At 51.0% G+C, this 26902-nt stretch overlaps 1 protein-coding gene across 24 annotated transcripts in view; it reads right to left on the bottom strand.

Moving 5' to 3' along the window:
* The window catches only part of SCRIB (scribble planar cell polarity protein), a 143763-nt gene that overhangs the window by 78246 nt on the left and 38615 nt on the right, over positions 1-26902 (bottom strand). For 23 of the 24 annotated variants that reach the window (XM_077190247.1, XM_077190296.1, XM_077190182.1 and 20 more), the window contains exons 11-16: positions 24814-24980; positions 23773-23897; positions 20652-20777; positions 19484-19708; positions 17596-17913; positions 14517-14579 (exon numbers count right to left, since the gene is read on the bottom strand). In XM_077190247.1, the coding sequence (XP_077046362.1) occupies positions 14517-14579; positions 17596-17913; positions 19484-19708; positions 20652-20777; positions 23773-23897; positions 24814-24980 (1024 nt within the window). The remainder of the gene's footprint in view (positions 1-14516; positions 14580-17595; positions 17914-19483; positions 19709-20651; positions 20778-23772; positions 23898-24813; positions 24981-26902) is intronic. The other variant, XM_077190208.1, reaches the window with a different exon arrangement.

Here is a 26902-nt window from a genome sequence, read left to right as displayed (position 1 = left end):
ATTATATGTGTTGTGTTAGAAAGTAATGCTGTATTAATTCTCTTAAGTACTGTGTTAAATATAGTTTTAGGTTATAAAAAATGTTAAAATAGAAACTGTGCTATGTAGGATACGTTTTTTAAAGAAAGAACTCACAACGAGATAGCAGCCACAGGACACCTGAATCTTTCAGAGAGAATTTATGGCCCTCTTATCAGAAGAAACGAACTTCTTCCTGCCTCGAAGGCGCTGTCAGGATTCAGAGGAAGAAGCTGACACTGCCCAGACAGAATCCTGTGTTTGAATGGAATTTATGCATCATGCATGAGGTGCATGAATATGCAACAGGCTGTTGTTTTTAAGGGTTAATCCTCTGTTAACGTGGGTCCTTTTTCGGGCTTATTTTGCCCAGAAAGAGGTACCTGGACTGTCCCTAACTCTTTGTATTTATTGTCTCGTATTTTCCTAATTCACTTTGTCCAAATTATTATTACTCTAATTGTATTACTATTTTTATAACCATTTTGTTACTATTAAACTTTTACAATTTTAAAAACGAGTGATTGGCATTTTTCACAGTCTGGGTGGAAGGGACCCACCCAGCCACCCCTCTCTGCTGACAGGCTCAGGTGCTCCTGCAGGAATTCCCAGCTTTCAGCAGGAGCTGCACACACCAGAGCTGCTGCCCACCGGGACAGATTCACTTGCAGGCAGCAGCCAGGGACATCTTGGGGCTGCCCAGCAGATTTGGGGCAGTCTGAATTTGCTGCTGTGCCCTGCAACTCATCAATGAGCACTCCTGCAGCCTGCCAGGGGCACGGCAGACACCAACCGCGCCATCCCCGGAGGTGTGCAAGGAATGAATGACTGGATGTGGCACTCAGGGCTCTGGGCTGGTGACAAGGTGTGGATCAGTCAGAGGCTGAACTCCATGGTCTTGGAGGTCTTTTCTAACCTGAATAACTCTGGGATTCTGCTCGCCTTGGGTGCACAGAGCTGGGACAGGGAAGAGCGGGAGCTGGAGGCACTCAAGGGACAGAACTCAAGGACAAAGCTCAGAGTTGCTGTACTTGAGAGCAGCTGAAAAACCAAGTTCATCCTCCAAACACACCCACAGGAGTGGGGCTCAAGGGCTTCACATGCAGAAGATGGAAAGGCATCGATTTACAAATGGTTCTACATGTGGATGCACACAGCTGGGGTCAGTTTGGGGCGCCTCAGAACCAGAAAGACATTGAGGGGCATCAGCAAGTCCAGGCCCAGGAACAGAGCTGGGGAAAGGTCTGGAGCACCAGGAGCAGCTGAGGCTGCTCGAGGGGCATCAGCAAGTCCAGGCCCAGGAACAGAGCTGGAGGAAAGGTCTGGAGCACCAGGAGCAGCTGAGGCTGCTCGAGGGGGCTCAGCCTGGAGGAAAGGAGGCTCAGGAGGGACCTTCTCAGTCTCTACAGCTCCCTGAGAGGAAGGTGGAGCCAGGTGGGGGTCAGGCTCTGCTCCCAGGGAACACGGGACAGGACAAGGGCAGGCGGTCCAGAGTTGTGCCAGGAGTGGTTTAGATGGGATACTGGGAAAATTCCCTCCTGTAAATGGCTGTCCAGCCCTGACATGGACTGCTCAGGACAGGGGTGGAGCCCTCATATCTGGAAGTGTTCAAAAACCATGTGGATATGGCACTTGAGGACATGGTTTAGTGATGAACATGATGGTGGTGCTGGGTTGATGGCTGGACCTGCTGATCTTACAGGTCTTTTCCAACCTTACTGATTCCCTGACTCTCAGTGTCCAATCCTCACTTTTACATGTCCCAAAAGGTTTATTTGAGACTGTCATACTGACACAGGAGATGCCCACTGCAATAAATGATTTGGATTTATGTTGTGATCAGGGTTCCTGACTCTCAGTGCCCAATCCTCACATTTACATCTCCCAAAAGGTTTATTTGAGACTGTCATACTGACACAGGAAATACACACTGCAATAATCTGGATTTATGTTGGGACAGATGTGTGACAAGGGACTGGTGCCATGTGAAGGTGAGGGATCCCACTTCAACAGCAGCTGAAGAATCCATTAAATATCATCAATAACCTTTTCAAAAATCAGAAGGGCTGGAAAACTTGTGTTCAAGAGTCCCAGCATTTGCCTGAGGTGCTTATAGAGCATTTCCAAAATTCTGGGCTTTTGGTAGCCCGAGACCCCTGACATTGTGCTGCTGGACTGAGAGACCCAGAAGGATTCCTGTGACCATCAGCTCCTCACCCAGACACCACTCCAGGAGTAACTGAGGAGCTCGTGTGGCTCTCAGCAGGCACACAAGTGGCTCGCATGAGGAACAGCTGAATTCCATGAAAACCAGGTCCCTCAAAAGCCAAACTATTTCATTCTGAGAAGACTCCAGACACGGCAGATGAAGTGAAGGTTCACCAATCAGACTTGTATAAAATATGGAAGCTGTGCTCCAAGGAAGAACCAGGTAAGAGCCATCAGGAGAGAAATGAGAATTTGGGCTCTGTCAAGATCTGTCAGGCATGGCTTTACTGTAAAGCAGACAGAATTGAAATAATTCCATATGAGGGGAGGCTGGGGGCCTTCCAATTCAGGAGGGGGAGATTGACCCTCTTTATCTTTTCATGCCATTAATAACTTTATAGGAGATGATTATTCCATGTTTGTAATCACAAAATAATTAGGGATATTAATGGAAATCAGTAAAATACCAAATGAAATATCAGTGGCAGGCTTAAAAAATGCTTTTGGATATAAAGCTCAAGTAAACTAATAATTGATTGCCACCAGATTCTGTGGGACTGAAATGCATAAAAGGAATGGGAGAGGATCAGACAAAACCATGGATGGCAGCCCCATGGTGCCTCATACATGGGCATGAACATGATCCACAGAGTGACAGGAGCTGAGCACCCACCAGGGGAAGGAAGGAAGGATCTCTTTGTCCTGCTGGGGTCTGGGCCCCTCAGCTCCTGGCACTTTGCTCTGACACGTGCTCAGTCAGGGCAATATGACACAACACACCAGTTTAACTATCACACTACAGCCTCAAGGTTTAGGCTGGACACCAGGAAGAATTTCTTCCCAGAAAGGGTCAGCAGGCATTGGCAGGGGCTGCTCAGGGAGTGGCAGAGTCACCATCCCTGGAGGTGTGCAAGGAATGACTGACTGGATGTGGCACTCAGGGCTCTGGGCTGGTGAAGAGGTGTGGATCAGTCAGAGGCTGAACTCCATGGTCTTGGAGGTCTTTTCTAACCTGAATAACTCTGGGATCCTGCTCACCTTGGGTGAGGGACAGGGAAGAGCTGGAGGCACTGATTCACCAGGAAAGATGAGAAGAGCTAAATCTGTCTGGCTTTGGCCAGTGACAGCTCATGGGGACAAGGAGACAGGCTGAAAATAACAGCAAGCAAAAAAGGGAGATGGGACTGACTGCTGAGAGCTAAATTAACCCCAGGCAGTGGGAAAGGAATACAAAGGAAAAGCAGCCCTGGCAGGAGAGCAGCCCCTGGACATGGGCTGGAGCTTTCCTGGCTCTGACATTATTCCTTCCTCTGTTCCAGTGGGTTCAGTTCTCAAAGGGTATCAGGAGAGCAGAGATGGGGGGCACAGGGCAGGGGAGCTTGAGCACTTCAAGGGCAGAGATGGGGGGCACAGGGCAGGGGAGCTTGAGCACTTCACTGGCTTCCCACTGAGCACCTCCACAAAAGCAGTGCAAAGCAAAACACAGTGCAAAGCACAGAACCCCAAAGGAGACCTTTGACAGCAGTGAAGGAAGGGACAGGGACCTGCCACAGCTCCTCTGGGGACAGGGACAGGGAGCTGCCACAGCCCCACTGGGGACACAGACAGGGACTGCCACAGCCCCACTGGGGACAGCAGCACTGGGAGCAGATGGGACAGGAACCTGCCACAATCCCACCAGGGACAGGGACTGCCACAGCCCCTCTGGGGACAGGGACCTGCCACAGCCCCACTGGGGACAGCAGCACTGGGGACAGGGACAGCAGCACTGGGAGCAGATGGGACAGGGATCTGCCACAGTCCCTGATCTGGGGACAGCAGCACAGGGGACAGGGACAGCAGCACTGGGAGCAGATGGGACAGGAACCTGCCACAATCCCACCAGGGACAGGGACTGCCACAGCCCCGATCTGGGGACAGCAGCACTGGGAGCAGATGGGACAGGGATCTGCCACAGCCCCTCTGGGGACAGGGACCTGCCACAGCCCCACTGGGGACAGCAGCACTGGGAGCAGATGGGACAAGGACTGCCACAGCCCCAATCTGGGGACAGCAGCACTGGGAGCAGATGGGACAGGGACCTGCCACAGCCCCTCTGGGGACAGGGACCTGCCACAGCCCCACTGGGGAAAGCAGCACTGAGAATAGGGACAGGGATCTGCCACAGTCCCTGATCTGGGGACAGCAGCACAGGGGACAGGGACAGCAGCACTGGGAGCAGATGGGACAGGGACCTGCCATGCTCAGGGTGCTGCTCTGCTCCTGCACATCCCTTCCCCAGGACACTTGAGGACAGTGACCACGTTTCCCCAGGGGAGAAGGAAGCCAGGATGCCTTTTTGAAACATGGAATATGGTCACATTTGCAGCATCGACGAAACCCAGGGCTCCTACAGCTACATGAATATTTACACATCACGTGAGCCCCCATCTGAGAGCTGTGTGCCAGGGCTGCAGATCCACAGCCAGATCAGAGTGCTGCTGTGTGTCCATATAAAGGCCTGATTTCATCCTGGGGCACGGGAGAAATGCCTGCAGTGCCAACAATCCTTCACTGGGACAGACTCCACATCCCTGGCTGTGACAGGCTGGGGGCTCAGAGCCTCACCAAGGCTCCTTCCCCTCAAAGCACTGGGCCTGTCGAGGCCCCTGGGCTGCTCTGTGATTCCAGGATGAGTTATTTCATCAATGAACTACACAGAGTGAGACTCCAGGATGAGTTATTTCATCAATGAACTACACAGTGGGGCTCCAGGATGAGTTATTTCATCAATGAACTACAGAGTGGGGCTCCAGGATGAGTTATTTCATCAATGAACTACACAGTGGGGCTCCAGGATGAGTTATTTCATTACTGAACTACAGAGTGGGGCTCCAGGATGAGTTATTTCATCAATGAACTACACAAAATGGGACTCCAGGATTGGTTATTTCATTACTGAACTACACAAAGAAGGACTCCAGGATGAGTTATTTCATTAATGAACTACACAGAGTGGGACTCCAGGATGAGTTATTTCATTACTGAACTACACAAAATGGGACTCCAGGATTGGTTATTTCATCAATGAACTACACAGAGTGGGGCTCCAGGATTGGTTATTTCATCAATGAACTACACAAAATGGGACTCCAGGATGAGTTATTTCATTACTGAACTACACAAAATGGGACTCCAGGATTGGTTATTTCATCAATGAACTACACAGAGTGGGGCTCCAGGATTGGTTATTTCATCAATGAACTACACAAAATGGGACTCCAGGATGAGTTATTTCATTACTGAACTACACAGAGTGGGGCTCCAGGATGAGTTATTTCATTACTGAACTACACAAAGAAGGACTCCAGGATGAGTTATTTCATTAATGAACTACACAGAGTGGGGCTCCAGGATTGGTTATTTCATCAATGAACTACACAGAGTGGGGCTCCAGGATTGGTTATTTCATCAATGAACTACACAGAGTGGGGCTCCAGGATGAGTTATTTCATCAATGAACTACACAAAATGGGACTCCAGGATGAGTTATTTCATTACTGAACTACACAAAATGGGACTCCAGGATTGGTTATTTCATTACTGAACTACACAAAATGGGACTCCAGGATGAGTTATTTCATTAATGAACTACACAGAGTGGGGCTCCAGGATGAGTTATTTCATCAATGAACTACACAGAGTGGGGCTGCAGGATTGGTTATTTCATCAATGAACTACACAGAGTGGGGCTCCAGGATGAGTTATTTCACTAATGAACTACACAGAGTGGGGCTCCAGGATGAGTTATTTCACTAATGAACTACACAGAGTGGGGCTCCAGGATGAGTTATTTCATTAATGAACTACACAGAGTGGGGCTCCAGGATGAGTTATTTCATCAATGAACTACACAAAATGGGACTCCAGGATGAGTTATTTCATTAATGAACTACACAGAGTGGGGCTCCAGGATGAGTTATTTCATCAATGAACTACACAGAGTGAGGCTGCAGGATTGGTTATTTCATTAATGAACTACACAAAATGGGACTCCAGGATTGGTTATTTCATTACTGAACTACACAAAGAAGGACTCCAGGATGAGTTATTTCACTAATGAACTACACAGAGTGGGGCTCCAGGATGAGTTATTTAATCAATGAACTACACAGAGTGGGGCTCCAGGATGAGTTATTTCATCAATGAACTACACAAAGTGGCACTTAGGAAGATGGCACTTCCTTGTTATCCCAGTTGGGAGCCAGCTTTGTCAGGGGCACAGAGACAGAAAAAGAAGGGAATCCTGCAAGGATCTGGCCTGGCCAAACTACAGAATGCAGCAGGACAGGATCTCCCTGGAAATGAAAACACTCAAATGCTTAAAGAGAAGCAAAAAGCACTGTCCAAAGCTACCAATCCTCAAACCATTTCAGAACCAGAAACAGGACAGAAACCTACACCTGGGTTCATCTGGAACAGGTAACACCAGAACACATTTCATTTCATCTCTGCAGCAGCACAGAGTTTTTATTCCTGTTCTTACTGACCCTTCTTGTGTGGTGAAATCCTCGGAGCAGCCATTTTTCTTCGCTGTATTTTCCACTATAAAATTCCACTGGAGACTCTTCTCAGCCCAGCAGTCTCAGACTGTTCTAAAGGTCCTTTTAGCTGTCATTTAACACACAATTACAAGGCTGTAAAGACTGGGGAGTTTACAACTCTCCTAAAACCTACTTCAATGCTGTGCTGCTCAGGGCAGGCCTTGCAGGAGGAGAGCATTTATCCAAGGAACAGTGGAATACATGGAAAACTTCCATTAAACCTGGCCTCACCTGCCTCAGAACAAACAGGCAGAGACATCTCTAAGTGCTCCTTGTTTGGAGGCCAAGCCTCCCCAAGACCTGGAGGATACAGAAGAAAAGCTAAAGGTGTAATAAAGGTAAGAACAAACAGAAATTCCCGTCCAGGAGCAGGAACTGCCTTGTCTGAAATGGAAAAAGAAGCATGGAATTTAGTGGACCAAGGTCTGGATAAACTCTCTCATGTTGTCTGTAGCCACCAAACCTGAGCTCAGGCAGATCAGGTGGAAGAAAAGGCAGGGAATAAATGGAAATCCCTCTTACCAGAGAAATTTGGTTTCTCTAATCCAGCAAAAGGAAGGGTGGAAGAAGTCAGGACTGGGGTCCATAGAATTAAACCAAAGACAAGCAGGCAACGGGTCAGCCAGCAGGGAGAAGATTGCACAAGATAAAATACCATGAAAACAATGACCTAACAAATGACAGATTAAAAGTAAGTTTTCTGATCACTCCAGAAGCAGAAATATGGAGAAGTTTTGGGGTTCTCCCTGGAGGAGGGATCTGTGTGTGCACACACTGCTAACAGGATGGAACAAGCAGTGTTTAATGAAAAGTCTGACTGACTTATTAACCAGAGCATAATGCTGGGGTGCCAGTCCTGGCAGGAGACTTGACTTCAGCACCTCCTCCTAAATCATGTTATCCTCCCTGCAAACTGAGCTTTGCTGCTCCTGAGGTGAGCACTGCCCTTTTCCAGCTAAACTCCCTCTTCCAGCCTGTCCCAGTCTGCCCAGTGCCCAGCTGGGGATTGTTTCCCACTACAGTGGGGTCTGGGAACTGCTGGGAGCTCCTGCTCTCCTCCAGTGACACTCAGAGCACCCTGCAGCACACAGGGACCGGTTTGAGGGCAGGTGAATGCCTCAGCCCCTGTGATTGCTGTGGGGGTTACTGTAATGCCTGACTCTGGTACATAACAAAGCAGCAAAGCCCCCTGTGTGTTACACACAGGGCACCTGCCCAGTGCAAAGGGAGAACTGGATTTGCTGTAGCACCGTGTTTAAATGTGCAATTTTCACTCCATCAGCCCCTTCTCTGCTGCTTTCTGCTCTCTCTGTGAAGGCCAATGAGATGATTGTGTGACAGGGCAGAACCAAAACAATCCTGCCCCACTTTTGGAGCAGGCAAAGGGAACTGCATTTGTGTGAGAATCATTCCACACTTTGCTCCTTGGTCGCCAGAGAACTCTGGATCAGACAAAACTTGAAGCTGAGCAGGGATCAGTGGTGAGGAACAAGCAGGAGTCACATGAATCAATCCTCAATCTCTGACACTTTGTGGGTGACTCATGTCCCTGTCCTTGACACAGGTCCATGGGTGAGGCTGAACATTTACAGGAAGAGATCACAAACCCACCTCAAACCCACCCCGAGGTCACAAACCCACCCCGAGGTGACAAACCCACCCTGAGGTCACAAACCCACCCCAAACCCACCCCGAGGTCACAAACCCACCCTGAGGTCACAAACTGCCCCCAAACCAGAGGGTCCTGGCCTGGAAAGGTGGCAGAACCCCGGCCCAGAGCAGCTGTGGCTGCCCCATCCCTGGAAGTGTTCCAGGCCAGGTTGGACAGGACAGGGAACAACCTGGGACAGTGGAAGGTGCCCCAGCCCATGGCAAGGAGTGGCACTGGGTGACATTTAAAAGGTCCCTTCTAGTCCAAGCCATTCTATGATTCCATAAAAAACACTGAGGACCCTTCAACCCAGTAGGAAAAGGTCATAAAAACATTTGGATGGCAATAAATTAAAAGCCAGACAAATTAAAGGAGAAAATACGGCACATTTTTCTCTGCTCAATAGGAACGTTGATCATCTTAAAAATTAAATATGAAAAATGTGAGTTTTTTTTTTTAACATCAAAAACACTCCACTCTGTCATGTTCCTGCCAACCCAGGTGAGCAAACACAGGTGATGTGAACTCACCTGCACTACACAAGAGGTTTATTAAACTTTTCTGGGTTTAAAATTTATGGGTCACCTTGTGAGAAAATCAAATTTGCTATGTAAGAATTCCAAGTCTGACAAGGCCCTGATGCAGCACACACTCACCCCATAAATGCAAAACCAGAGCAAGGGGAAGAGCTCCACATGTGTGCCCAGGCATAGGCCCAGGATGGCTCCCAGTACATCCCAGTGCCCCCCAGTCCCTGTGCTGGCCCTTCCACAGCTGAATCCCTGAGCTCAGGATGGCTCCCAGCACATCCCAGTGCTCCCCAGTCCCTGTGCTGGCCCTTCCACAGCTGAATCCCTGAGCTCAGGATGCTCCAGGAGGCTCAGGATGGCTCCCAGTACATCCCAGTGCTCCCCAGTCCCTGTGCTGGCCCTTCCACAACTGAATCCCTGAGCTCAGGATGGCTCCCAGCACATCCCAGTGCTCCCCAGTCCCTGTGCTGGCCCTTCCACAACTGAATCCCTGAGCTCAGGATGGCTCCCAGTACATCCCAGTGCCCCCCAGTCCCTGTGCTGGCCCTTCCACAGCTGAATCCCTGAGCTCAGGATGCTCCAGGAGGCTCAGGATGGCTCCCAGTACATCCCAGTGCTCCCCAGTCCCTTTGCTGGTCCTTTCACAGCTGAATCCCTGAGCTCAGGATGCTCCAGGAGGCTCAGGATGGCTCCCAGCACATCCCAGTGCTCCCCACTACCTGTGGAACCTTTCCAAACCTGAACCCTTTGGGCACAGGATGCTCCAGGACCAGGACCAGGACCAGGCTGTGCTGTCACATCTGCTGCTGGCAAATCCCAGCTGGTGCCAGGCTTGAGGCTGGCATTCCAACACAAATGGAGACATTCCTGAGCAGTTTCCACAGGATCAGGCTCCCTCCCTGCCTGCAGAGCAACAGGATGTGACACCTGAGCAGCAGCAAAGAAGACACCCAGCACCTGTGGAAACCTTTTCTCCTTCTCAGGGTGTGAAAAGGCAGCTCCTTCTGTCCCTGGGCAGAGTGAGACACAAAATCCTGTCCACGTGCCCCAGCAGTGGAAGCTTTGGCAGCACAGAGCCCTCTGCAGCTCCGGGACCTACAGGGGCTCTGCAGGACATGGGTTAAGGCTGGGCACACTCAAGGGTGTGGATGGAACCAGCCTTTGCCACAACAGAGCAGCCCTGGGCACAGAAACACAGTTTGGGGCCCTCCTTCTACTGCTCTGCAACCCTGGGACCCTCCTTCCACTGCTCTGCATCCTTGGGACCCTCCTTCTACTGCTCTGCAACCCTGGGACCCTCCTTCCACTGCTCTGCATCCTTGGGACCCTCCTTCCACTGCTCTGCATCCTTGGGACCCTCCTTCCACTGCTCTGCAACCTTGGGACCCTCCTTCCACTGCTCTGCATCCTTGGGACCCTCCTTCCACTGCTCTGCATCCTTGGGACCCTCCTTCCACTGTCCTGCAACCTTGGGACCCTCCTTCCACTGCTCTGCATCCTTGGGACCCTCCTCCTTCCACTGCTCTGCAACCTTGGGATTCTCCTTCCACTGCTCTGCATCCTTGGGACCCTCCTTCTACTGCTCTGCAACCCTGGGACCCTCCTTCCACTGCTCTGCATCCTTGGGACCCTCCTTCCACTGCTCTGCATCCTTGGGACCCTCCTTCCACTGCTCTGCATCCTTGGGACCCTCCTTCCACTGCTCTGCATCCTTGGGACCCTCCTTCCACTGCTCTGCAACCTGCCCAGCAGCTTTCCAGGCTATTCTATCAGAGCCATCTGAAAACAGCTCAGCTCTAACCTTGTGCCACCAAACAGGTGTTCAACACTCTGCTTTCCTCCTCTCAGAGCCTCTCGGCACCCCAGCACAGCCACTCTGCCATGCAGGGGAGGATGGAGACCAAACTGGGACAGAGATATCCACCACAGGGTATCCCAGACTTTAACAAACTTATTGTGCTATAGCACAGGGTATCCCAAACTTTAACAAAGTTATTCTGCACTGCAGCACAGGGTATCCCACACTCTAACACAGTTATTGTGCTATAGCACAGGGTATCCCAGACTCTAACACAGTTATTGTGCACTGCAGCACAGGCTATCCCACACTCTAACACAGTTATTGTGCACTGCAGCACAGGGTATCCCACACTCTAACACAGTTATTGTGCATTGCAGCACAGGGTATCCCACACTCTAACACAGTTATTGTGCTATAGCACAGGGTATCCCACACTCTAACACAGTTATTGTGCACTGCAGCACAGGCTATCCCACACTCTAACACAGTTATTGTGCACTGCAGCACAGGGTATCCCACACTCTAACACAGTTATTGTGCTATAGCACAGGCTATCCCACACTCTAACACAGTTATTGTGCACTGCAGCACAGGGTATCCCACACTCTAACACAGTTATTGTGCTATAGCACAGGCTATCCCACACTCTAACACAGTTATTGTGCACTGCAGCACAGGCTATCCCACACTCTAACACAGTTATTGTGCACTGCAGCACAGGGTATCCCACACTCTAACACAGTTATTGTGCACTGCAGCACAGGCTATCCCACACTCTAACACAGTTATTGTGCACTGCAGCACAGGCTATCCCACACTCTAACACAGTTATTGTGCTGCAGCACAGGGTATCCCACACTCTAACACAGTTATTGTGCTATAGCACAGGGTATCCCACACTCTAACACAGTTATTGTGCACTGCAGCACAGGGTATCCCACACTCTAACACAGTTATTGTGCACTGCAGCACAGGCTATCCCACACTCTAACACAGTTATTGTGCTATAGCACAGGGTATCCCACACTCTAACACAGTTATTGTGCTATAGCACAGGGTATCCCACACTCTAACACAGTTATTGTGCACTGCAGCACAGGGTATCCCACACTCTAACACAGTTATTGTGCACTGCAGCACAGGGTATCCCACACTCTAACACAGTTATTGTGCACTGCAGCACAGGGTATCCCACACTCTAACACAGTTATTGTGCACTGCAGCACAGGGTATCCCACACTCTAACACAGTTATTGTGCTATAGCACAGGCTATCCCACACTCTAACACAGTTATTGTGCTATAGCACAGGGTATCCCACACTCTAACACAGTTATTGTGCTGCTATAGCACAGGGTATCCCACACTCTAACACAGTTATTGTGCACTGCAGCACAGGGTATCCCACACTCTAACACAGTTATTGTGCACTGCAGCACAGGGTATCCCACACTCTAACACAGTTATTGTGCTATAGCACAGGGTATCCCACACTCTAACACAGTTATTGTGCTATAGCACAGGGTATCCCACACTCTAACACAGTTATTGTGCTATAGCACAGGGTATCCCACACTCTAACACAGTTATTGTGCACTGCAGCACAGGCTATCCCACACTCTAACACAGTTATTGTGCTATAGCACAGGGTATCCCACACTCTAACACAGTTATTGTGCTATAGCACAGGGTATCCCACACTCTAACACAGTTATTGTGCACTGCAGCACAGGGTATCCCACACTCTAACACAGTTATTCTGCTGCAGCAGAGCCCCCCTGGCTCCAGGAGCAGCTCTGGCAGTGCCCCACGCTGGGGCTGGCACAGGCTGCCTGTGTCTCTCCAGTTCTGCTCTGCCAAGATCAGTCTCCAGCTCACAGCCATGGTTCAGGGATAAGGAACACAGTCAGGAACCAGTGGTCCCTCTTCTCCCAGGGCTGTATTACATTACATAAGGAATGTGACAGCAGCATCCTGAACCTCAAACCCTGCTGCTCAAGGACTCCAGGCTCTCTGCTCAGCTCCATCATCCCATGATTCTTCTCAAGGAATCATCCCTGGAGCAGCAGGCAGATGCCCTCTGGAAGGGTTCAAGGACAGGCTGGCCAGGCTTGGAGGAACCTGGTCTCGTGCAAGGTTCCTTGCTGAGCACTCCCCAGAGCTGCAGGACAATCAGGAATTCCCAACCAACTTCCCAAAGCTGGTCTGCTCTTGGGTGACTGCAACCACCAGTATGGGGATCTCCAGCTCCTGTGATCTGCACAACCACGTTTTCCTCAATATGGGAACAGATCTGTGCAAAGGGGGCTGTGCTGAGGGCACTCCAGAGCCAGCCTGGGGCCTCACACCAGCCACACCCAGGAATCACAGAATCACTGAGGCTGGAGAAGACCTCCAGGATCAGAAGATTATGCAGAAGAGAAATGCAAGAAATACTAATGTGGTTTTCAGGGACTTAGAGATGGAGAAATCTTCAGGATGCACTAACAGGGGACCACACTTTGTAGTCATCTTATTGTAAATCTTCCACACCCTCTCGGTGATTTCTCATGTGCAGCTCCTCACAGCACTGACTCCTTCTTCCTCACAGCACAACCAACTGCCTCCAACTCTCTCCTCACCCAGCTAACCCACTCTTTTGTGGCACTTGTCTTCTTACTGGACACAGCTGTGGCCTATTGAGGGCAGGCCTGTTCCTAATCTTTGGTGATTAGTACAGCTGCAACTCCTCAGCTGTGAGACTGCCTTCTGCAGTATTCTCTTACATTCCATCCCTCCACAACACCTGAGCCAGCTCATGCTCTGCCTGGGTGGAAAGGATTTGTCACCTCCCACCTGGAAAGCCTTACTGCAAAACCAAGAAAAAAATCTCAGTTTCACACGTGAGGGAACAGCAGAGCCAAGTTCTCAGTGGCCAGCACTCCCAGGCAGCCCACGGCTCTGGGGCCCTGTGCTAGGGGAGAAATGCCCATGCAAGCTGTCAGCAGGGATGCTGCTCCTGCCTCTCCTCAGTGGCAGCAGCTCCTGGGAAACCTGCCTGCAGAAAGGTGCTGACCCACGGGCCAGGCACTGAAACCCTGGAGACAAACACAGGAAGCTGCTCACACACAGCCAGAGGATGAGCAGGCAGGCAGACACAGGATTTTAACCTTTAGCACACTCACCATCCCCATGCCAGGCCCCTCAGATGCCACCTGCCCCTTCCTGACACCTCATGCTGCTTGTTAAGCCTTGAAGGGATTAGGGGGAGGCTTCAGGAGATGCACAAAAATCATTGGCTCCAGTCCTTTCCCCAGGCAGGGGCACAGTGCCCTGAGGGAGATCTCCTCCTTTTAGCAAAGGGTCACTACACAGCACTCAGCTGATTCTCGATGTCTGTGCTCCACCAGGGTTACCCACACGTCCAGAAATGTCCATTTGTTCAACCCCACTTCTCCATCAACACACAGCAAACAGGAACTGAACTTCCCACCTCAGCCCCTTTGGTTTTTACATCATTTCCAGCTCGCTCCTGCTCTGCAGCAGCCACTCTCACCTCAAGGCCAGGAAAGGAGGAAAAGGGGAAAGCAAGGAGGAAACAATCATCGTGTTTGGGATCAGCCAGGTCCAGAAGCCACTCGACCCAGAGAGATCAGAGTCCCCCTACAACAACGGGTGAGGCTGGGAAGCAAATCAAGCAGGCTGGATGATTTTTGGCAGAGAGAGAACAGTAGGAGTGGTACAGACCTCTTCCTCCTCAATGCGAGCAGGTTCAATCAGCAGATTATTGGCTTGATCAAACGACACCCCCTGTTAGGACAGGAACCAGCAAAGAGGCATGCGGATTAGTGGAGCATCAACCAAACCCGCCACCACGACCACCACAACCACCACCACCACCCAACACACGCACTGGGCCGCAGCTGGGCCAGCTCCCGAGGTGCTGCTGAGCTCCAGAGCTCCTGGGGTCACTGCTGAGCCCCAGAGCTCCTGGGGTGACTGCTGAGCCCCAGAGCTCCTGGGGTCACTGCTGAGCTCCAGAGCTCCTGGGGTCACTGCTGAGCTCCAGAGCTCCTGGGGTCACTGCTGAACTCCAGAGCTCCTGGGGTGACTGCTGAGCTCAGGAGCTCTGGGGCTGATCCAGCTCCTGGAGTCACTGCTGAGCTCCAGAGCTCCTGGGGTGACTGCTGAGCTCAGGAGCTCTGGGGCTGATCCAGCTCCTGGGGTCACTGCTGAGCTCCAGAGCTCCTGGGGTCACTGCTGAACTCCAGAGCTCCTGGGGTCACTGCTGAGCTCAGGAGCTCTGGGGCTGATCCAGCTCCTGGGGTCACTGCTGAGCTCTGGAGCTCCCAGAGGAATCACTGCTGAGCTCCAGAGCTCCTGGGGTCACTGCTGAGCCCCAGAGCTCCTGGGGTGACTGCTGAGCTCAGGAGCTCTGGGGCTGATCCAGCTCCTGGGGTCACTGCTGAGCTCTGGAGCTCCCAGAGGAATCACTGCTGAGCCCCAGAGCTCCTGGGCTGATCCAGCTCCTGGGGTCACTGCTGAGCCCCAGAGCTCCTGGGCTGATCCAGCTCCTGGGGTCACTGCTGAGCCCCAGAGCTCCTGGGCTGATCCAGCTCCTGGGGTCACTGCTGAGCTCCAGAGCTCCCAGGGTCACTGCTGAGCTCAGGAGCTCCTGGGGCTGATCCAGCTCCTGGGGTCACTGCTGAGCTCCAGAGCTCCCGGGGTCACTGCTGAGCTCAGGAGCTCTGGGGCTGATCCAGCTCCTGGAGTCACTGTTAGACTCCAGAGCTCCCCGAGTCACTGCTGAGCTCCAGATTTCCTGGAATCACGGCTGAGCTCCAGATTTCCTGGGGTCACTGCTGACCCCCAGGGCTCCACAGCCAAGCCCCCTCACAGCACAGCTCCAGAGCTGACCCTCAGCCCCAGAGCAGCCCCCAGTCCTGCTCAGCACCCCAGCAGGGCTGCTCGTGGGCTCCCACGGTGCCAAGTGCCAGCACAGTCCTGCCAAGGAGCACCCCTAAGGCCAGGCTTTGTCCGTGCTGGCACCCTGGGGCCCTCACCCTGAGGGTCACCACCAGCTGACCTCATCCTCTCCACTCCAGGTCACTCTGGGAGAGGGGAAGGAAGGGTTAAACACAGGAGGAAGCACCGAGGAGCCTGTGGTGCCACAAGCTGCTGCACAGGAACGAGCAGTTCCAAACACAACTGCAAAAAAGCAGTCCCAAACACAACTGCAAAAAAGCAGTCCCAAACACAGCTGCAAAAAAGCAGTCCCAAACACAGCTGCAGTCCCAAACACAACTGGAGCCCCAAACACAACTGCAAAAAAGCAGTCCCAAACACAACTGCAGTCCCAAACACAACTGCAAAAAAGCAAAAAAACAGTCCCAAACACAACTGCACCAATCCCTTTCTCTGGTGCAAAAGCACATCTTGACAGGCATCTGGGATCCTGCTCTCAAGCACAGGAAACTTCAGGATTTCTTCTGAAAACCAACTGTCCTTGCAACAAAGCCCTCTGGCTGTAGGCTTCAGCCTCCTGCACAGGCTGTGCTGTCTCCTCCTCAGTGCACCTCCTGCACGAGCCCCCCTGCCCAGGGACACTGCTCCCTGCATCCATCCCCACTGCTGGCACACAAATGTCTTCATGGAGCAGGCATGCATCCAGCCCCGCAGGGAGGAGAGCTGAGCCCCAGCAGAGGCTGAGCTGGCAGCCAGGGCGATTTCTGACTGGTTCCCACCCCTGAGCAGGCACCACGGGCTCTGCAGTGGGTCAGTGCCTCCTCAGCTCAGTCCCCAGCTGAAATAACCTTTTCAGGTGAGGATGATGGGTCTGGATGAAGGGGACTTGGGACATCTTCAAACATTCCTTCTGAGGAACTTCACCAGCAGTGGGAAAACCGGCCTCACCCCGAGGGAGCACAAGATGAGCTGCATTGGCTCACACAGAGCAAGGCAAGCACCCACTGAGGGAAAGGACCTTTTCCTGGGCAACCCGAGCTCCAGCAGGGATGGGAATGATGCCAGCACCTGGAGCATGTGCAGTTGCAGCAGAAGCACTCCAGCACCTTCCAGGGACCCACATCTCACCCCTGAGATCTGCTGATGTCAGACTGGGATGGAGACCCAGCCACATCCTGACCTCTGCCCACCAAACTCAAAATCCTCAAACCCTTGGGTGAGAACTGGGCTGAGTCCCTCATCCATGTATTCCCATTCCATTGTGAGGAACCTCCTCAGGCAGGAACCTCTGTGTGTCCCCAGCCAAACATGGTGGTTCAGCTGAAGAGAGCCCAGGACTCCCATCTCTTAAGCCCCAGTATAACCAGTAAGGCCAAACTTGAGAGCCCAAGCTGCCCTAAATCCCAGTGCAGCCTCCATCAGGCTGTGTGTGGGGGGCAGCACAGGGAAGGGCACACTCCTGGCTGCACTGACATGCTCCAGGAAGCACTGTGCCAACAAGTGTCAGACTAAGACTGAATCCACACAGGGACAAAGCTCATCCTCCTGTGAACCAGCAGCACCAACCAGCAGTGAGGAGGAGGCTGGAAGGGGCAGCAGAACCCACCAGAGGTGAGACAGAACTGTCCCTGCAGCACGTGGCACGGGGCTGGTGCAAGGAGCTGGACACAGTGGAGGTGTCAGACAGGCACACAGCACAGCTCTGGGGCAGCCCCTGGAGGCCCCGTGACCTGCAGCTCTGCCCAAGTGCTGCAGCCTCCTGCCAGAGCCTTCCTCAGCACCACATCAACCTGGCTGCTGGGCCACAGGAACAGGGGCAGGTCTGCAGCCCTGTGAGCTCCCCCTCCCCACGAGACCTTACCTTCACGGAGGGCTGAGCAGACAGAGCTCCATTCTTTCTGTCATCCTCATCCCACGCTTCCTCCTGATCCCTGGGCTCTGTGTTATTATTGCAGCCTCCCAGCTCCTCTTCCTCTTTGGGGACCCCGTCGCTGTTCAGCCCCTGCAGGAGTGCCACCACTGCCTCTGGCTTGGGCAGCTTGGTGATCTTGAAGTGTTTCTTGTAATGGGGCGTGTCCTTGCGGATGAGCCTCTGCTTCTCCACGGGGAACGGCCGCTCTTCGTCCTCGTCCTCATCCTCGCTGCGGATCAGCGTGTCCTCGGCAAAGTGCACGGTGGGCTGTGACAGGAGAGCCCAGACACAGCCTGAGCCTCAGGGACACAGGGCTGGCAGCACAGAACCTGCTGTCCCTGGGACCCCTGTCCCACTCAGGCAGGGCCGGTGGGACTGCTGCTGTGCTCAGCACAGGGCAGGAATGCATTCCCATATTCCAACCTTGCCTTTTTCCACAACCTTCCCCAGGCCAGGGGCACTGCTGCTGTGCCCAGCACAGGGCAGGAATGCATTCCCATATTCCAACCTTGCCTTTTTCCACAACCTTCCCCAGGTCAGTGGCACTGCTGCTGTGCCCAGCACAGGGCAGGAATGGATTCCCATATTCCAACCTTGCCTTTTTCCACACCCACACCTTCCCCAGGCCAGGGGCACTGCTGCTGTGCCCAGCACAAGGCAGGAATGCATTCCCATATTCCAACCTTGCCTTTTACCACAACCTTCCCCAGGCCAGGGGCACTGCTGCTGTGCCCAGCACAAGGCAGGAATGGATTCCCAATTCCACATCCTTGCCTTTTTCCACAACCTTCCCCAGGCCAGGGGCACTGCTGCTGTGCCCAGCACAAGGCAGGAATGCATTCCCATATTCCAACCTTGCCTTTTTCCACAACCTTCCCCAGGCCAGGGGCACTGCTGCTGTGCCCAGCACAGGGCAGGAATGCATTCCCAATTCCATCCTTGCCTTTTTCCACAACCACATCATCCTCAGGCCAGCAGCACTGCTGCTGTGCCCAGCACAAGGCAGGAATGGATTCCCATATTCCATCCTTGTCTTTTTCCACAACCTTCCCCAGGCCAGGGGCACTGCTGCTGTGCCCAGCACAGGCCAGGAATGCATTCCCATATTCCAACCTTGCCTTTTTCCACAACCTTCCCCAGGCCAGGGGCACTGCTGCTGTGCCCAGCACAAGGCAGGAATGCATTCCCAATTCCACATCCTTGCCTTTTTCCACAACCTTCCCCAGGCCAAGGGCACTGCTGCTGTGCCCAGCACAAGGCAGGAATGCATTCCCAATTCCACATCCTTGCCTTTTTCCACAACCACACCATCCTCAGGCCAGCAGCACTGCTGGTGTGCTCAGCACAAGGCAGGAATGCATTCCCAATTCTACATTCTTGCCTTTTTCCACAACCACACCATCCTCAGGCCAGCAGCACTGCTGGTGTGCTCAGCACAAGGCAGGAATGCATTCCCAATTCTACATTCTTGCCTTTTTCCACAACCACACCATCCTCAGGCCAGCAGCACTGCTGGTGTGCCCAGCAGAAGGCAGGAATGGATTCCCATTTCCTTTTTGCCTTTTCCCACAACCACACCTTCCCCAGGCATTCTTCTGTCAGCTCTAGGGATGGAGGGCATTCAAACCCTCACAGTCACCCCAGCTTTCCTACAGCCTGCCAGGCTCCCACAAGCTGCCTCAGCCTCTGCTTGCACTGCCTTCCACAGCCTGGATCTGCCTCCAGTGATGCCCAAACCCCATACCCATTTACCTGCACCTCTATTTCCCACCTCCTCTGAAACTTCCAGCTCCCTTCACTTTTTCTCACGACCCTGCTGCAGTTGCCAGGCTCCTACCTCATTGTATTCCACTTCCACATCTTCCTCCTCATGGTCAGCAGCCTCCTTGTGCTCCTCCTGGGCCCTGGGCTTGCCCTCCTTGTGCAGCTCCCTGTGCAGGTCGGGCAGCTGCCCGTTGGGCCAGCCCCTGTCCCTGTCCTCTGCCCTGGCCTCCACGGAGGCCGTGCTGGTGGACAGGTGAGAGTCCTCGCTGCGGTTGGACGTGGCACTCAGCCTCTTCTCCTGAGGAAAGGATGTGGTCAGCATGGAACCAGAGCAGTGTGACTGCTGTGAGGGGGGAACGCAGCACCAGCAGAAACAGCTTTTCCTCAGGGTGCCCACAGCTTCCCCTTCTCTGCTCCCTCTCTGTGACTGGGTGCACCCTCCTGTGTGGGGATTGATTCCCAGCTCCCACCAGGGCAGCAAGGTGCCTCCTGCAAGTGCTCCATTCCCACCACTCTTTACTGGGAATATCAGAGCCTTCTCTCCCTCTCCCTGTGCTATAAAATTGGTACTGACACATACAATTCCCCTTCCACTGTTCTCTGCCTCCTGGCTCTATCTCCTGCTCTGTTTCACAGGCCCCCCATGACATCAAAAGGTAGATTCCCAACCTCCCCAGACAATCCAATCCCAATCTTTCCCAGAAGTCAGTCCTTTTATATGCTAGATATTCCCAGTGGAAGATGTCTTTGCCATGGCATGGAGGTGGAACTCAGTGATGTATAAGATTCCTCCCAACCCAAACCATTCCATGACTGTTACAGACATATTTTATGAAAAATCCTTTTGCTAGGATCTTTTCTCCTGGGAAGCTGAGAGGCCTCAGAAACAAAATGTAAACAATGGTTATCTGCTGCTGTGGAATGCAACAGGTGCATCTGGGATTGGTCTCATATGGTTGTTTGTAATTAATGGCCAATCACAGTCCAGCTGTCTCAGACTTTCTGGTCAAACACAAGATTTTATTATCATTCCATTCCTTCCTTTCCTTGCTAGCCTCCTGATAAAATCCTTTCTCTATTCTTTTAGTATAGTTTTAGTATATAATTTTCTTTTAATATAATATATATCATAATAAATCAGCCTTCTGAAACATGGAGCCAAGATTCTCATCTCTTCCCTCGTTCTGTGACATGATCCCCTGCTCTCTGTGGTTCTCCACTCCCCAGGGACCAGCACTCACCTCCGAGTTGGGAGAGCTGGGGTTGGCATCAGCCTTGGCGGCGTTCACCTCGCTGCGCCGCACCTCGATCACCTTCTTCATCACCTTCAGCTCGCTGGGGTGAGGGGTGGCTCTGCGCTGCAGGCCCTGCAAGGAGAAACCCTCAGCAGGGCATTCCAGCCTGGAGCACTGCCAGCCTCCTGGCTTGTAAGATGTGTGTGTATTCTATCACCTCTGTCAGAGGTGGGGCAGTTAGCTGCTGTTCATTGAGCAGTTTATCTCTTCCACAGCCAATCCTCCTGGCTTGTAAGATGTGTGTGTATTCTATCACCTCTGTCAGAGGTGGGGCAGTTATCTGCTGCTCATTGAGCAGTTTATCTCTTCCACAGCCAATCCTCCTGGCTTGTAAGATGTGTGTGTATTCTATCACCTCTGTCAGAGGTGGGGCAGTTATCTGCTGCTCATTGAGCAGTTTATCTCTTCCACAGCCAATCCTCCTGGCTTGTAAGATGTGTGTGTATTCTACCACCTCTGTCAGAGGTGGGGCAGTTATCTGCTGCTCATTGAGCAGTTTATCTCTTCCACAGCCAATCCTCCCTCCAGGACACAGCTTCTGTTCATGGGCCATGAATTATTAATTATCTTCTGTTAACGGGCCAGTGAGTGCCACTGCATGGCTGATAAAATTCCATCATCCCGTTGGGAGATGCTCCACCCAGGTATTCCTACCTGGATAGAATCTGACTTTGGGAGCACCACATCAGCCTTTGCCCACTGCAAAGCAGTGGAGGAGGAGGAGGAGGAGCTGTTCCCCCTGCATTCCCTGAGGAGCAGCCTTTGCCCAGTGCATTCCCAGAGGAGCAGCTTTCTTGTCCCTTCTCCCCTGCATTCCCAGAGAAGCAGCCTTCTGTTCCCCTGCATTCCCAGAGGAGCAGCTTTCTGCTGCCCTGCATTCCCAGAGGAGCAGCTTTCTTGTCCCTTCTCCCCTGCATTCCCAGAGAAGCAGCCTTCTGTTCCCCTGCATTCCCAGAGAAGCAGCCTTTGCCCACTGCATTCCCAGAGGAGCAGCTTTCTTCTCCCTTCTCCCCTGCATTCCCAGAGGAGCAGCCTTCTGTTCCCCTGCATTCCCAGAGGAGCAGCTTTCTGCTGCCCTGCATTGCCAGAGGGAGCCCAGGCCCATCTCCAGCAGCCCTGGAGCTGCAGAGGAAAACTCCCCCCTTGTGCAGGATCCCTGCTCCAGCAGAGCCACAGCTGGCACTGCAGGAGGGCTGAGCCCCCATGGGATGGGGCTGTGCCACCCCCCTGACACACAGGGGGACAGGGCCTGCTCTGACTCTGGCAGTGGTTTGGGGTTTTTTGTACTGTTCCATTTGTATTTTTAAATTTCCTAGTAAAGAACTGTTATTCCTGTTCCCATATCTTTGCCTGAGAGCCCCTTAATTTCACAACTATAATAATTCAGAGGGAGGGGGTTTACATTTTCCATTCCAGGGGAGGCCCCTGCCTTCCTCAGCACACACCTGTCTGTTCAAACCCAGACACCAGGCCATGACCCTCTGCAGGTGACCAACACCTTTACCAGAGTCAGAGCCCCAGGGGGACACCACCAACACCTCCTGCTGCAGGATCTGCTCCAGGCCTTTCCCAGCCTGCAGCTGGAATGGGGAAAGAACAGAGGCAGGGAGCCCTGAGAGCTCCCTCTGGACATCAGTCTGCTCTGCAGCTGACAGGGGCTTTGGGAAGAATGATGGAGCTGGGAAGTTTAAAGTGGCGTTTCAGGCTTAGTAAATAAAAAACTCTCGACAAAACTCCTCCAGAGCACAGGTGAGAAATCTTGGGGTGTCCCCCTAACTCCTCTGGACTTAACAGGTCTGCCCAGCCCCAATGCAGCAGAGTTGGTGCTGCTTAGTGAGTTCCATCCCAGGTGGAGAGCCAAGAAAACCAGCATTCTAAAACTGGTCACAATGTTGAGAACAATTCCAACAAACCCCAAAGCTCCCAATGCCAGCAGCACACACGCACTGCCAGGACAGCTGCCAACACCACTCATTAGAAGGGTTCAGACCATAAGGATGGCTTCCCAAAAACTAAAAAGGAATAAAGTCCTGCAGACTTTATTCCTCAGAGCACTCACTGAAAACTGCTGTCCTGGCCTTTGCATATGCCCTGGTAGCACAAAACCACCTCTTGCATGTTTTGAGGCAGGGTTTAGTACTTTACTAACAGGACACTCTGCAGCATGGGCTGCTGAGAATTTCAGACTTTCTGTGCTGACAGACTCTGACCCCCAAGAGAACACTGCATTGACCTGAGGCTGTGGAGAAAACTTCCAAAATGGAATGACAGAACTGGGATTGTGGGTGCAGAGTTTGAACAGAAGTGTGTAATATCACAGGGTGAAAACCCTACGGTTAAAGGTTTTAGAATATAGTAATATATATAAAGCAAGATGGAGGTTCTAGGACAGAGGCTGCTCCTTCTTCTTCACCTTCTTCTCCATGGGTTTGGGTGGTTTTGTGTAATTGGATAAAAAAGTCCACACTGTGGTCCATGGGTGGTTGGTTATTGGGTTAAAAGTAAAAATAATTTATGTGCCATTTCTTAATTGGACAGTTTACACTTAAAAGGCCTTGTAGAGAGTGAGATACAGCTCCATTTTTTAGTTTGTTAGAGTGAAGTGCTGTAGAACTCAGGGTTTGTGAGACTGTAACATGGATAAGAACTAATAAACATCTGAGTCCCAACAAGAAATCCCATCTCACACATTTAATCCTGACCCTGGCAAAAAGAACCCTGACAATGGGCTGCACTGCCTGCATGCTTGGAGGGATGGGGATGGCCTGGGTTGGGCTGGGCAGCCTTTCCCCATGGTGGGGGTGAGCTAAAACCCTACCCTGACAGTGCTCTGCTGGGATCTCTGGACATTTTGAGTGCCCCACTCCCATAGAAGAGCCTCAAAATATGGCTCTGCACCACAGCTGCCAAGGAATTCATTCCCTCCCCTCCTGCTTGGGCACCAAAGAGCCTTCAGACTGTGGAAATCACACACCTATAGCAGTGCAAAAACATTGGCCCCATCTCTGGAAAGCTCAGCTTGTCCCTGTGCTCCCACAGGAGCCAGCAAGCTCCAGGAATTCCTCACCCGTCTCTCAGCTCCAGACTCCTCATCCTCATCTCCTTTGGGCTCATCCAGGAACTGGATCACACTGACTCTGTTCAGGTTGCTGTCTGTCCAGCTCTCATCCACGCTGTTCTGCAGCAGGTTCTCTGGGGAGCAAGAGAACACAGTGGGAGCTCCTTTTGGGAAGAGCAGGGTTGTAGGTGTGGATGGAGGTCAGTTCTTATCCCATTAGGGAGCTTCTTGTTGTGTCTGCCCATGGCATCAGAGGCCTTGAGGACAAAGGCTGTGGCCTCACCATGCTGTCACCCTCTGTACATCTCCCACCAGACCTACAGCAGCCTCCAGAAGTGTCTGATGCTTCAGCTCCAGCACTCCTTACTCAAGGAGTGCAGGAAAAGGCAGAATTCCGGCAGGAATAGCTGCAGCCATGATATTTTCTGAAAAATCCTTTCCTTAGGATTTTTTCTCCTGAGAAGCCTCAGGAACAAAATGTAAACAATAATTTTCTGCTGCTGTGGAATGCAACAGGTGCATCTGTGATTGGTCTCATGTGGTTGTTTGTAACTAATGGCCAATCACAGCCCAGCTGTCCGGACTGTCTCGGTCAGTCACAAGCCTTTGTTATCATTCCTTCTGTATTCTTAGTTAGGATTTCCTCAGAAGGCTTTCTTCTATTCTTTTAGTATAGTTTTAATATAATATATATCATAAAATAATAAATCAGCCTTCTGAAACATGGAGTCAACATTCCCATCTCATCCCTCATCCCAAGACCCCTGTGAACACCATCACAAATAGCACGCTGACAGGACAATGAAAATTAACTGCTTGATCATCAAATTCAGAGCACTCAAAGATGAGGCTGCAGGGCCTTGTCACCTGTCATAAAGCAATTCCTCAATTTTAACAGTCACTGCCTGGGAAAGGTGCCCCAGATGCATCCAAACAAGAGCCTGGATGTGCCACAGGAATCACAGCAAGGACAGCCCAGCCCAGCAGAGAAGGTTCAGCGCCCTCCAGAGCACAAGGCTTGCAGCCAGTGCTGGTGCTGCAGATTCTTACCCAGGCTGGGAGAGGGCTGCTGAGGGAGCAGGTAGCAAGTGAGAACCTTTTCTCCTGTCTTCTCATCGTCCTCGGTCTGGAACTTCAGCATGGGCTGGGACTGGTTTTCTGCCAGCCACAGGGCTTTCAGATTAAGATTTGTCAAAGCAAAGGGCAAGTTCTGCAGCCTGCAAAAGAGAACAGCCACTGCTTGTTAAACTCACCTGGTCAGGAACGAGCTTCACCTTAGCTCCTGAGTGCCCCACCTGGGCAGAGAGGGACAGAGCCACGCTGCTGAGGATGCCCCAGTCCTGTTCCCAGCTGGTTTTGCCCCTGGCTGTGGACTGGGCTGCAGTACCCATCCTCACCAGCCCCTAGCAGGGGACAGCTCCCTCCAACAGTGTGGAGGGGTTCACAAACAGGAAAGCCATGCTCTCACAGACCAGTGCACAGAGTGCTCCCCACAGAACCTCTGGTCAGCATCCAGCTGCTCCCAAAAGCACCAACCCCAAAAACAGAACCACAGGAGCTCTCAGAACAGCTCCAGGCACCCACACACCACGGATGAGGCCTTGGAACCTGAGCACTGATGACACAAACCCCAAAAATCTGCAGGGAGGAAGGGAAGGGGGAAAAGGGAGGGGGAAAAGGAAGGGAAAGCGGGGGTTCACAGCTCAAGCCCTCAGCAGCCAGCCTGGCTCTCCCACCCCGTGGATCCTGGGATCCACACAGCTCCAGCACCTCCCTCTCAGCAGCTGTCAGAGTCCTAGATACCAAGGGTTTTACACTTTCTATACTAACAAACTCTAACTCCCAAGAGAACACTACATTCGACCTGAGGCCATAGAAAATACAACCAAAATTAACTGATAACACTAAGATTACAAGTATATAGTTGGTTAAAAGTAGGTAATATCACAAAGTAGAAAATTCAGAATTTTAGAATTTAGTAATTTAGTTTTATTTACTATTTTTATTATATAAACTTTTAAATTTATATGTATAAAAATATAATTATATATAATTTATATATAAAAATATATTTTATATATTATATATATAAATTATATAATAATGGATTTTAATAATAATTAAATATTAAAAATTTGTAATAGCTGTATTATACATTTAAAAAAATTTAGTTTTAGAATATAGTAATATATATGAAGCTAAAATAGAAGTTTTAAAACAACAACTAGTCCTTCCTCTTCACCTTCTTCTTCTGGAATTTAAGTAATATTTTATAATTAAACAAAAAACTCACATTACAAACTTTAAGTAATTAGTTATTAAATTAAAAGTAAAAATAACTTAAATACAATTTCTTAATTAGCTAATTTAACCTTAGAAGACCTTATATAGAAAAATAATTAGCCCTTTTGTAACTTGTTAGTAAAATACTATAGAACTTATATTATGAAGTTCTATAATATAGGACTTATAAAGTTCTCACAACTTATATTATAAATAAAAATAATATAAGTTCTCACAACTTATATTATAAATAAAAATAACAAACATCTAAAACTAAACACAAAATACCATTTCTAACACTTCATTCCAAACTTTAACAAAAATTAGAAAACCCCCAATGTCCTAGGTTGCCAGGCCATGTGTATTCTATCACCATCTGTTACAGGTGTGGCAGTTATCTTCTTTTAGGTGGGCAGTTTTCCTTATCTCTTGCACAAACCAATCCTCCCTCTGGGGAGACATCTGCTATTGATGGGCCACTGAGTTTCATTGCATGACTGATAAAAATAACATAATCCCATTGTGAGATGCTCTGCCCAGAGGGAGGAGGCAAGCATTCCTAATTGGAAATAATCTGAGATTTTGGGACACCAGAACAGCATTTCCACTGGATTCCCAGAGGAACAGCTGCTTCTTCCACTGGATCTGCAGAGGAAAACTCCACCCTTCTCCAGGATCCCTGCTCCAACAGAACCATACCTGCCTGTCACTGTGATATTTTATGAAAAATCCCTTTGCTGGGATTTTTTTTCTTGAGAAGCTGAGAAGCTTCAGCTTCTCCATGTTTTGTTATTTTGAAATATGATTTGGAAAACTGTTTACTTAGCATGTGAATTTTTTTAAATTAATGGCTAAT

This window comes from Agelaius phoeniceus, chromosome 1 (assembly GCF_051311805.1).
Source record: "Agelaius phoeniceus isolate bAgePho1 chromosome 1, bAgePho1.hap1, whole genome shotgun sequence".
Classification (NCBI taxonomy): domain Eukaryota; kingdom Metazoa; phylum Chordata; class Aves; order Passeriformes; family Icteridae; genus Agelaius; species Agelaius phoeniceus.
This window is presented reverse-complemented; position numbering and strand designations above follow the sequence as displayed.